Genomic DNA, 12,973 nt, shown 5'->3' with positions numbered 1-12,973 from the left:
CTCTTAAGATAAAAAAGAACTAAACAAACAGAAATATTTGTGTATGCAGGTTTTCGTGGTCGCTGTTATTTAAGTTAGAATCTACTGGGTTGTTACGCCGTTTCATATTTCTTCGAAGGATCGACGTTTCGACGCCTCTGCTGGGATTTTCTTCAGGACCTTTTGGTGTCCACGCAGACCGAGTACTCATTACCTGTAGAATATTTTACCTATGAGGATGTTCCATCTTCAGTGGACACCACAAGATCCTATAGAAATTCCCAGCAGAGGGGTCGAAACATCGATAATTTGAAGAACTATGACGCGGCCTAACAATTCAGAAGATTTTAACTTCCAGAACTTTTGTATCTATCGAATGGATCACCTGTGTCATTAATGTTTAATTTCGTTAGGAACAGCAAAGGACATGGAAGTGCTGTTGAACGGAATGGATAATGTCTTGAAAGGAAGATATACGATGAAATTTAATAAAAAGAAAACAAGGGTAACGAAGCGTAGTCTAATTTTATCAGCCGACGCTGAAGGACTTAAATTATGAAATGCAACACTAAAAATAGTAGATGAATTTTGCTATTCAGATACCAAAATAACTTATGATGTCCTAAATAGAAAGTGGCCTGTATGAAATGTACAATGGCAATTGTAAGAAAAGCGTTTCTGAAGCAGAGTAATTTGTCTTCATCGAATATGAATTTAAGTGTTAGGAAGTCTGTTCTGAAGGCATTTGCCTTGAGTGCAACCTTGTACGGAAATGAAACATGCACGACAGGAACTCAAGAAGAAAACAGATGCTTTTTAAAGATCGCGCTAAGTAAGAATGCTGAAGATTGGATGGATAACCCACGTAACTAATGAAGAGGTATTGAATGAAACTGAGGAGAAAAGGAGTTTGTGATATAGTTTGACTGAAATGCGGGATCGGCTGACAGGACGCATTCTGAGACACCAAGGAATCACAAATTTAGTATTGTGTTGGGGGGTACAACTTGTAGGGAGGGAGTAAAAAACGAGTACAGTGAGAGTGTTCAAAAGGATTTAGGTTGCAGTGGTTATCGACTTACCAGTAGTTGTAGAAATGAGAGAGGAGAAAGACTAATTGAGTTTTGCAATAAATTTCAGTTACTAATAGCGAATACTCTGTTCATCACAAGAGGAAGAGGTATACTTGGAAAAGTACCGGAGATACGGGAAGGTTCCACTTAGATTACGTCATTATCCGGCAGATATTGGATTGTAAGGCGTACCCAAGAGCAGGCATAGACTCAGTTCTCAATTTAGTAGTGCTGAAGATTAGGCTGAAGTTTAAGAGACTGGTCAAGAAGAAACAATGCACAAAGACGTAGAATACGAAAGTACCAAGGAAAGAAGAGATACATTTGAAGTTCACTGAGCTCACAGATACTGCGATAACGAATAGCTCAGTAGACCATTCCGTTGATGAGGGATGGACATCTCTAAAAATGACAGTCACTGAACTTGGAAAGGAGAAGGCAGGTACAAGGAAGGAAACTGCGAAGAAACGTTGAGTAACAGATAAAATGCATCAACTGATCGACGAAAGAAAGAAGAACAAAAATGTTCTGGGAAATTCAGGAATACAGAAATACAAGTCACTTAGCAATGAAGTAAGTAGAAAGTGCTGGGAAACTAAGGCAAAATCGCTGCATGAAAAAGGTGAAGAAGTCTAAAAATAAATGATTGGTGGAAGAACAAACTTAGCAAACAGAAAAGTCAAAGAAACCTTCGGTGAAAGCAAACGCTGTTACATTAAGAGTACAATGGGAAATCTTCTGTTAAATGCAGAGGAGACAGCGGATAGGTGGAAAGAGGACACTGAAGATCTCTGATAGTGAGAGGACATGTATAATAACGTGATAAGAGAAGAAACAAGAGTAGACAGTGAAGTGATAGAGGATCTAGTATTAGAATCAGAGTTTAAAAGAGTTTTGAATGACTTAATATTAAATAAGGCAGTGGGATAGATAACATTTCATCGGAACTCCAAAATCACTAGAGGAAGCAGCAACAAAACCACCAATGACGGTAGTGTATAGAATGTATAAGACTCGTGACAAACCATTAGACATTCGGAAAATCATCATCCACACAATTCTGAAGATAGCAAGAGGCGACAAGTGCAAGATTTATGGTATAATCAACCACTCATGCATGCAAGTTGCTGACAAGAACAACATACAGCAGAATGGAAAAGAAAATTGAGGACCTGTAAGATCACAATGAGTTTGGCTTTCAGAAAGGTGGACGCACCGCAGAGGCAATTCTGGCGCTGCGGTTGATAATGGAACCAAGACTAAAGAAAAATAAAGACACGGTCATAGGCTTTGTCGACCTGGAAAAAGCGTTCGATAATGTAAAATGGTGCAAGACGTTCGAAATCCTGAGAAAAAAAGGGGTAAGCCATAGAGAAAGATGGTAATATACAATATACACAAGAACAGCAGGGAACAATAACACTAGAATACCAAAAGCGAGGTGCTTTGATTAGAAAGGGTCTAAGCTTTGACCTCTGCTGTTCAGTCTATACGCCAAAGAAGTAATGACGGAAATAAAAGAAAGGTTCAAGAGGGCGATTACTATTCAATGTAAAACGATATCGATAATAAGATTAGCTGATAACATTGCTATTCTCAGTGAAAGTGAGGAATAATTACAGGATGCGTTGAATGAAATGAAGAGGCTAATGAGAACCGTATATGGAAAAAGTAAAGCAGTGAGACGGAAGATATTCAGCGAGATGTGGAACGTATATCGGAAAGACAGTTTAGATGCCATGGGGGGGGGGGGGAATGTTCAATTCAGTTGACAAAAATATTGTCTCTGTTGAGATCGAAGTAGAATGTGACAGTGAATTAATCTGGTCGCGCATAACAGGTGCAGGTGAAACCAAGTTAATTGTTGGATGGTTTTACCGGCCACATGATTCTCCTGTGACAGTTCTAGAATCATTCAAAGGAACTCCCCGATCAATAGCGCGATAATACCTCGATCACGCAATACTGCACACATCAAAAATAGTTTTGCATCACTTCTGTTCCGAGAGTTCCGGAACATGTACAGAAAATTGTAATAGAGATCAACATAAACATTATTTCCGCCCTTTTTATTACTCATGAAAACCACACATTGCATGTTGTACCACCATACAGCGAGACCTTCAAAGGTGGTGGTCCAGATTGCTGTACACACTGGTAACTCTAATAACCAGAAGCACGTCTTCTTGCAGTGATGCATGCCTGTATTGGTCGTGGTATACTATCCACAAGTTCATCAAGGCACTGTTGGCCCAGATTGTCCCATTCCTCAACGGCGATTCGGCGTAGATCCCTCAGTGGTTGGTGGGCCACGTCGTCCATAAACAGCCCTTTTCAATCTATCCCAGGCATCTTCCATAGGGTTCATGTCTGGAGAACATGCTGGCCACTCTAGTCGAGCGATGCCGTTATCATGAAGGAAGTCATCCACAAGATGTGCAGGATGGCGGCGATAATTGTCGTCCAAGAAGACGAATGCCTCGCCAATATGCTGACGATACGGTTGCGCTACTGATTGGAGGATGGCATTCACGTATCGTACAGCCGTTACGGCGCCTTCCATGACCACCAGCGGCGTACGTTGGCCCCACATTATGCCACCCCCAAACATCAGGGAACCTCCACCTTGCTGCACTCTCTGGACAGTGTGTCTAAGGCGTTCAGCCTGACTGACAGGCCTGCCCCCAAACACGTCTCCGACGATTGTCTGGTTGAAGGCATATGCGCCAGTCATCTGTGAAGAGAACGTGATGCCAATCCTGAGCGGTCCATTCGGCATGTTGTTGCGGCCATCTGTACCGCGCTCCATGGTGTCGTGGTTGCAAAGATAGACCTCGCCATGGACGTCGGAAATGAAGTTGCACATCATGCAGCCCATTGCGCACAGTTTGAGTCGTAACACGACGTACTGTGGCTGCACGAAAAGCTTTATTCAACATGGTGGCGTTGCTGTCAGGGTTCCTCCGAGCCATAATCCGTAGGTAGCGGTCATCCCCTGTTGTAATAGCCCTTGGGCGGCCTGAGCGAGGCATATCCTCGACAGTTCCTGTCTCTTTGTATCTCCTCAATGTCCGAAAAACATCGCTTTGGTTCACTCCGAGACGCCTGGTTACTTCCCTTGTTGAGTGCCCTTCGTGGCAAAAAGTAACAATGCGGACGCGATCAAACCGTGGTACTGACCACGTAGGCATGGTTGAATTACAGACAACACAAGCTGTTTACCTCCTTCCTGGTGGAATGATTGGAACTGATCAGCTCTCGGACCCCCTCCGTCTAATAGGCGCTGCTCATGCATGGTTGTTTACATCTTTGGGCGGATTTAGTGACGTCTCTGAACAGTCAAAGCGACAGTGTCTGTGATACAGTATCCACAGTCAACATGTATCTTCAGGAGTTCTGGGAACCGGGGTGAAGCTAAACTTTTTTTGATATGTGTATTTGGATGCGACTGTAACCTACCGAGTATAGACTGGGATGTCAATGGATTTGGGGGGAGGCGGATAAGGACAGTTACATGAAATACTTTTGAGCACGTTTTCTGAAAAATGTCTTGAGCAGCTCGGACGGCCACACACAGTGGAAATATCTTAGACCTTATCGACACTGCCATTATAGAAATGGGGATAAGCGATCATGATATAATTGTAGCAACTATGATTACGAAAGTTAATAAATCAATCAAGAAGGCTAGAAGAACGTTTCTGCTAGATAGAGCAGATATGCCGTTATTAACATCTCACTTAGACAGTGAACTGACGTCACTTAGTTTAAAGTGAAGTGGATGTAGAGGAATTTGGGAAAAATTTAAGTACATATATACTAAGATGGTATCTGTCCGAAAGAACAGACACCATCTTAGTATATATATATATAGCTAAGGCTCAACGGCCACTGACCATCTTCTTATTCTGTGCGAATGCACAAACAGTGCCCGAACTATTACGGGAATCGGCAACACGCCGCGAGTAATGAGTACAATGGGCGGGGGCACTATGAATGTAGTGCGGGACAATACGTTGAGAATATGGGTTTCGCGGGAGGCGTGCCAGAGATAAATCCCTGCAGTCGCGCTATCCTTTGTGTCCTCGTTGGCTCAGATGGATAGAGCGTCTGCCATGTAAGCAGGAGATCCCGGGTTCGAGTCCCGGTCGGGGCACACACTTTCATCTGTTCCCGGTGACGTATGTCATCGCCTGTAAGCAGCTAAGGGTGTTCATTTCACTGTAAATTTAAGTACGTTGTAAATCGTGGTCTGGAGAGTTATGTGCTTAGGATGTGGATAAATGGTGGAAAAGATTCATCGTGTTTTAATAACGCAATCGTAGGTCTCTAAGGAAGCAGAGGCTGTTGTACTCTCTGTTCAAAAGGGAACGCACAAATGAATACAAGCGGAGGTTACTTGAGAATGTGAAAAGAATGTGAGAAGATCTATGAGAGAAGCATTCAACATCCACCACCGTCACACCTTAGCGAAAGACCTGGCAGAGAACCAGCGAAAAGTCTGTTCTTACGTAAAATCGCTAAGCGGTTTTAAGGCTTCCATTCAGTCTCTTGTTGATCAGTCTGGTGTGGCAGTTGAAGACAGCTAAACGAAAGCCGAAGTTTTAAATTTCACATTCAAGAAATCGTTCACACAGGAGAATCGTCCAAACATACCATCATTTAATCATCGGACAGACACAAATATGGACTACATAGTAAATAAGCATCCCTGACGTAGAGAAACAACTGAACGATTTGAAAGCAAATAAATCAACAGGTCCAGATGAAACCCCAGTTCGATTTACTAAGAGTACGCTACGGCAATGGCGCCTTATCTAGCATGCAGTTATCGTGAACCTCTTGCCCAGTACAAAGTACCAAGCGACTGTAAAAAGCGCCGGTGACTCCAGTATATAAGAAGGGTAAAAGAATGGACCCGCAAACTTACGGACCAATATCCCTAACTTCTGTTCGCTGCAAAATCCTTCAAAATATTCTCAATTTTACTATAAAAGATTTTCCCTAGTCCGAGATCCTTTTCTCCACGAATAAAAACAGTTTTACAAAGTATCGCTCGTGCAAAACTCAGCTTGCCCTTTTCTCACAAGATATACTGCGAACTACGGATGATGGGCAACATGCATATTCCATATTGCTAGATTTACGGAAAACATTTGACACGGTGCTCCATTGCAGGCTGTTAACGGAGGTACGAGCATATGGAATAAGTTCGCAGATATGTGAGTGGCTGTAAGAGTTCTTAAGTGATAGAAACCGATATGTTGTCCTCGAGGGCGTGTGTTCGTCAGAGAAAAGAGTATCGTCAGGAGTGACCCAGGGAAGTGTGATAGGACGGCTGTTGTTCTCTATATACATAAATGATTTGGCGGACATGATGAGCAGCAAACTGATGCTGATGATTTAGTTGAGTGACTATAGGAAGATATACGACGACTTAGACAACATTCTAGTCGGAATGATGAGTGGCAGCTAGTCCTAAATGTGGAAGATCAAACCTGTAATGTTCGGATACAGTATAACTAGTGTCCTGCTTGACACAGTCATGTCGTTTAAACATCTGGGCGGAACATTACACAGCGATATAAGGTGGAACGAGCATGTGAGAACCGTGGTAGGGAAGGCTTCGACTTCGGTTTATTGGGAGAATTTTAGAAAGGAGATCGCTTATAGGACGTTGGTGCGACGTTATCTTGAATACTGCTCGAGTGTTTGAGATCCGTACCAGGTTGAATTGAAGGAAGACATCGAAGCAATTTAGAGGCAGGCTGCTAGATTTGTTACCAGTAGGTTCTAACAACACGTAAGTGTCACGGAGTTACTTCAGGAACTCAAATGGGAATCCCTGGAGGGAAGGCGACGCTCTTTTCGAGAAACACTACTGAGAAAATTTAGAGAACCAGTACTGGAAGCTGACTGCCGAACGATTCTAGTGCCGTCAATACACATTGCGCGTAAGGACCACGAAGGTAAGACACAAGACATTAGAGCTCATACGGAGGCATACAGACAATCATTTTTTCCCTCGCTCTGTTTGCGAGTGGGACGGGAATGGAAATGACTAGTAATGGTACATGGTACCCTCCGCCACGCACCGTACAGTCCCTTGCGGAGTATCTGTGTAGAACTAATGAGAGGTAGAAGAAATGAGAAGAGTGAGAAACTTATCTGAGTCAGAGATAAAGAAGCAGATGTGATTAAGAAAGTGTGCTTTCCAGGCAGCAAAATAACCCAACACACACAGAGGATATAAACAGCAGAGCAGCACTGGTAAAAAGGGCATTCCTGGAGAAGAGAGGTCCACTGGTATCAAACATTGGCCTTAATCTGACAATGTACGTTTGAAGCACAGCACTGCATGGTGAGGAAACCTGGACTGTGGGAAAACTGGAACACAAGAGAATCGAAGAATTTGAGATGTGGTGCTGCAGAAGAATGTTGGAAATTAGGTTTACTTATAAGGTAAGGAATGAGGAGGTTCTCCGCAGAATGGGCGACGAAAAGAACATATGGAAAGCAGGGGCACGATGATAGGACGTCTCTTAAGATATCAGGAGATGATTTCCATGGTACTAGAGGAAGCTGTAGAGGGCAGAATCTGGAGAGGAATTGTAAGACAGAAATTGGAATAGATCCAGCAAATAATTGAGGATATAGGGTGCAACTGCTACTCTGCGACGAAATGGTTGACACAGGAGAGGAATTAGTGGCGGGCCGCATGAAACCAGTCAAAAGACTGGTGACTGAAAAAATGTGATTCGGAGATGAAGTCGCTGGCACATAGCATGGGCAGCTGCTCCAGACGAGTGTCTGGATGGAAGATAACAACAACAACTGTGCATTAGTGGGATGCCCCTCCAGTCGCCACAACGTTATCGACCCCCCCCCCCCCCCCCCACTTGCCCCGGGAAGGAATGTACGTACCCAGGCTGCCTACGTGTACTGTTATTCATGAGGAGGAGTGTCACAGCTTTCAAAATGTTTTCGAACAGTGCAACTGAGGCATGACTAGTTGGATATGGGAGGCTGCCTATAAACCACATCCAGGCTGTCCTACACATCAACCCTCATCCTTAATCTGCCAGGAGGAGTCGAGCCAGGGCTGGCGCAGCTCCCCATATGGGAAACGGCTCTTCAACACGCACAGCTATCCTGAAGGGTGAGTAACATAACGAGTAAACCACTACTTACATGCATGTCTTAAAGAGACGCTGTTGACGATCCACGGCTGTACGAAATACTTCGAAATTTATTCGCCGATAGAACTCTTTGGCATCAGCTGTATTAGATATAGATTCACTACCGAATAGTGACACACACTGAGGTGACAAGACTCATGGGATACGCCCTAATATTTTGTAGGACCTCCATTGGCCCGGCGTAATGCAGGAAAACGGCGCGAGTGGACTCAACAAGCCGTTGGCAGAAATACTGAACCATGCTGCCTCTGTAGCCGTCCATAACAGCGAAAGTGTTGAAGGTGCAGGGTTTTGTGCACGAATTGACGTCTCGATTATGTTCCATAAATGTTCGATGGGATTCGTGGTGGGCGATCTGGGTGGCCAAACGATTTGCTCGAATTCCAGAATGCTCCTCAACCAACCGAGAACATTTCTACCCGAATCACATGGCGCACTGTTATTCATAAAAATTCCATCGTTCCTTGCGAAAATAACTTCATGAACCGCTGCAACTGGTCTCCACGTAGCCGAACATCCAGAGGACCCAGTCCATTCCATGCGAACACAACCTGCACCATTATGGAGCCACCACCAACTGGCATAGTGCCTTGTTGAGAACTTAGGTCCATGGCATCATGGGGTCTAAGCCACTCTCGAACCCTACCATCAACTCTTACCAACCGAAATAGGAACTCATCAGACAAGACCACGGTTTTCCAGTAGTCTAGGGACCAACGGATATGGTCACAAGCCCAGGAGAGGCGGTGCAGGCGATGTCGTGCTGTTAGAGCAGGCACTCGCGTCGGTCGTCTGCTGCCATAGCCCAGTAACGCCAGATTTCGGCGCACTGTCCTAACGGATACGTTCGTCGTACGTTCCAAATTGATTCCTGTGGTTATTTTACGCAGTGTTGCTTGTCTGTTAGGACACACCTCTACGCAAACGCCTCTCCTTCCGGTCGTTAAGTGAAGGCCATGAGCCAATGCGTTGTTCTTGTTGAGAGGTAATGCTGGAAATCTGGTGTTCTCCGCACATTTTTGACTCTGTGAATCGCGGAATATTAAATTCGCTTATGATTTCCGAAACATTACGTCCCAAGTGTCTGGTTCCAACTACTATTCCGCGTTCAAAATCTGTAATTTCCGTCGTGCGGCCGGAATCATGGCGGAAACCTCACGTGAATCACCTCAGTACAAATGACAGTCCTGCCAGTGCACTGCCCTTCCATACCTAGTGTACGCGATACTACTGTCATCTGTAGATGTGAATATCACTATCCCGAGACTTTTTTCACCTCAGTGTGTATAAGCACTTCTTTGATATATATGTATTCACATAATGTAAAGTACCACTCACACACACCCCTATCAGTGTCAAAGAATATGTCTCTCAGAGATATTTCTATATGTGCTGCGAAGTGGCAGTACAAATTTACAAAGTGCAAAAGTTCCATTGCTTACAGTTTATCTTAAATGAGAAATTATTACAGTTAAGATACACAAATAAAGCAGCCAGGTTGTTACAAAGTGTAATTGCCATGAAATAATGTAAATATTATGGTGTACAATCGAAGCAAAGTAAATGATGAGAGACAGATATCCACAAATAAATATTACGCCAGTGGACGTAACAAAGTGGAAAGTAATGTAAACTACAACAAAAATGTATCTTAACGTGAAGAAGCCCTCTTATGATGAAGCTGTTAATTTGAAACCTGTCACGGCGCTGTTTATGTACATAAACAACGTTATAAAAGGTGGTCAGTTGCTGTTACCGTGTCTTCAAGAACCAACCTGTGTTTTGTACACAGTCACTGTCACAAAATGTCAGTTTTCGACAAAATAGCACTAGGTATAGATTTGCTACCTGATTTATGCTGGATCTACAATATAAAGATGTAGTCACTGTGACATGTGAAAGTCGCGGAGGGTGCACGGATAGCAGAAGAAGTTATGGCAACCACTTGGGATAAGCAGGAAACTTGGGTTCGAGACCCGATCCACCAAACATTTTTCACGTGTCACTACTGGGTACTAAATCGACACTACTGGCCATTAAAATTGCTACACCAAGAAGAAATGCAGATGATAAACGGGTATTCATTGGACAATTATATTATACTAGAACTGACATGTGATTACATTTTCACGCAATTTGGGTGCATAGATCCTGAGAAATCAGTACCCAGAACAACCACCTCTTGCCGTAATAACGGCCTTGATACGCCTGGTCATTGAGGCAAACAGAGCTTGGATGGCTGCCCATGCAGCTTCAAAACGATACCACAGTTCATCAAGAGTAGTGACTGGCGTATTGCGACGAGCCAGTTGCTCAGCCACCATTGGCCAGAAGTTTTCAATTGGTGAGAGATCTGGAGAATGTGCTGGCCAGAGCACCAGTAGAACATTTTGTCTATCCAGAAAGGTCCGTACAAACCTGCAACATGCGGTCGTGCATTATCCTGCTGAAATGTAGAGTTTCGCAGGGATCGAATGAAGCGTAGAGCCACGGGTCGTAACACATCTGAAATGTAATGTCCACTGTTCAAAGTGCCGTCAATGCGAACAAGAGGTGACCGAGACGTGTAACCAATAGCACCCCATACCATCACGCCGGGTGATACGCCAGTATGGCGATGACGAATACACGCTTCCAATGTGCGTTCACCGCGATGTCGCCAAACACGGATGCTGTAAACAGCACCTGGATTCATCCGAAAAAACGACGTTTTGCCATTCTTGCACCCAGGTTAGTCGTTGAGTGCACCATCGCAGGCGCTCCTGTCTGCGATGCAGCGTCAAGGGTAACCGCAGCCATGGTCTCCGAGCTGATAATCCATGCTGTTGCAAACGTCGTCGAACTGCTCGTGCAGATGGTTGTTGTCTTACAAACGTCCCTATCAGTTGACTCACGGATCGTGACGTGACTGCACGATCCGTTACAGCCATGCGGATAAGATGCCTGTGTTCTCGACTACTAATGATACGAGGCCGTTGGGATCCAGCACGGCGTTCCGTATTACCCTCCTGAACCCACCGATTCCATATCGTGCTAATAGTTATTGGATCTCGACCAACCCGAGCAGCAATGTCGCGATACGATAAACCGCAATCGCGATAGGCTACAATCCGTGATGGTACGTATTTCTCCTCCTTACACGAGGCACGACAACAACGTTTCACCGGGAAACGCCGGTCAACTGCTGTTTGTGTATGAGAAATCGGTTGGAAACTTTCCTCATGTCAGCACGTTGTAGGTGTCGCCACCGGCGCCAACCTTGTGTGAATGCTCCGAAAAGCTCATCATTTGCATATCAAAGCATCTTCTTCCTGTCGGTTAAGTTTGGCGTCTGTAGCATGTCATCTTCGTGGTGTAGCAATTGTAATGGCCAGTAGTGTGTATGCTATACACCTGTCAACGAGAAGCATTCGGATTAAATCAGTATTTATTTGTCTGTAACGAGCCATCAGAAACCACTGGTACACCAAAATACACGGAAAATATGGATACACAACGTCCGAAATTTTATCGACGGAGTTGGGATTCACCTTGTAGCCAGTTGTAACTGGCCAGAACGAAAGATTGAAAGAGCAGAAAGCAAGAAACGGCGCCACTCACATGGGCAGGAGCCGTATGTTGGGGTGCTGCAGCGGGTTCTGTGGCCAGGCGGGATCCTGCGGCTGCGGCTCCGGCAGTGGTTGCGGCTCCGGCGGTGCTTGTGGTTGTGGTTGTGGCTGGTTCGGCGGCGAGCCGCAGCAGACGAGCACGAAGCGGCCCTGCCAACCACAGACGCGGCGGCGCATCGCCTCTTCGACGCCGGCAGGCCGCGGCTCCTGACGTAGCAGCGCGGCCAGCCAGCCGCACTCCGCCACCTTCACGCAAGGCGTCTCGCACCGCACTGAGGACAAAGGCCTCGCTGTAGCACGGTGTGCCAATCTGGAAGTCTTAAGAGTAAACAGTACCTACCACTCCTGTATGCACTGCATCTATAATTACGGAACACTTTCCTGGGGAGTGGCTGTCGTACACAAAACGGACACAGTCCTCATCCTACAGAAAAGTGTCATTATAATTAAAAAATAGTAACTCAACTCGCTGTAAAGATCTGTTTAAACAGCTGTCATTTATAGCTGCACCACCGTATGAGTACACCAACCCATTTATTTTGCACATGACGGAACATCAGTAGTTTTCCCAAACAGCAGCGTCAATGATCATGGAGCAAGAGCCTTACTGAGCTTACTTTTACGGAGAGTGTTGCGTCCTACTTCGTACACAATAATAAGGAGAGGTGGGCTACTGCGCGGAGCAGCAGCTGCCGACGTAGGGAAGAAGGACAGGAGCAGATCATTAGCGAGTCGGACAAAAGTTTTACTTACCTTGTAGTGTACTCCAAGCACTGCGAAGAAACTTTACAAAAGAGCAAACAGCAACAAAGTCCAGCTGTTACGAGAAGCGAACTACAAACACCATGCAATGTGAGGCTTCCACTACTAATGCACGAGCGGATTGTCGAAGAATGACTAAGACAAGCCTTTAGAAGATTGCGGCATTTAGCTGCCACCGGCCATCTTATATCGCGGCGGCAGAGGCTGCTGGTAGTCACAGCCGCTGAAGGTGTGGCACACTGGGCGTGCATCATTGGATCCGCTGGTTCTCTGCGTGACTGCTATAGGTGTCTGTCGGAAACGTGTGTTCCCGTTGCCAACTGTGACACGCTGGTGGGTGCAGTATCAATCT

The 12,973-nt window shown here is 45.1% G+C and overlaps 1 protein-coding gene across 1 annotated transcript in view; it reads right to left on the bottom strand.

The window, feature by feature from the left end:
• Positions 1-12,973, bottom strand: part of LOC126262980 (serine protease easter-like) — a 384,563-nt gene that overhangs the window by 346,496 nt on the left and 25,094 nt on the right. Inside the window, exon 2 of the mRNA XM_049959933.1 lies at positions 11,852-12,131. Within this exon, the coding sequence (XP_049815890.1) occupies positions 11,852-12,131 (280 nt within the window). The remainder of the gene's footprint in view (positions 1-11,851; positions 12,132-12,973) is intronic.

Source organism: Schistocerca nitens, chromosome 1, assembly GCF_023898315.1.
Source record: "Schistocerca nitens isolate TAMUIC-IGC-003100 chromosome 1, iqSchNite1.1, whole genome shotgun sequence".
In the NCBI taxonomy this organism is placed as follows: Eukaryota; Metazoa; Arthropoda; class Insecta; order Orthoptera; family Acrididae; genus Schistocerca; species Schistocerca nitens.
Note: the sequence above shows the minus strand (reverse complement) of the source record. Positions and strands in the feature narration are given on the sequence as shown.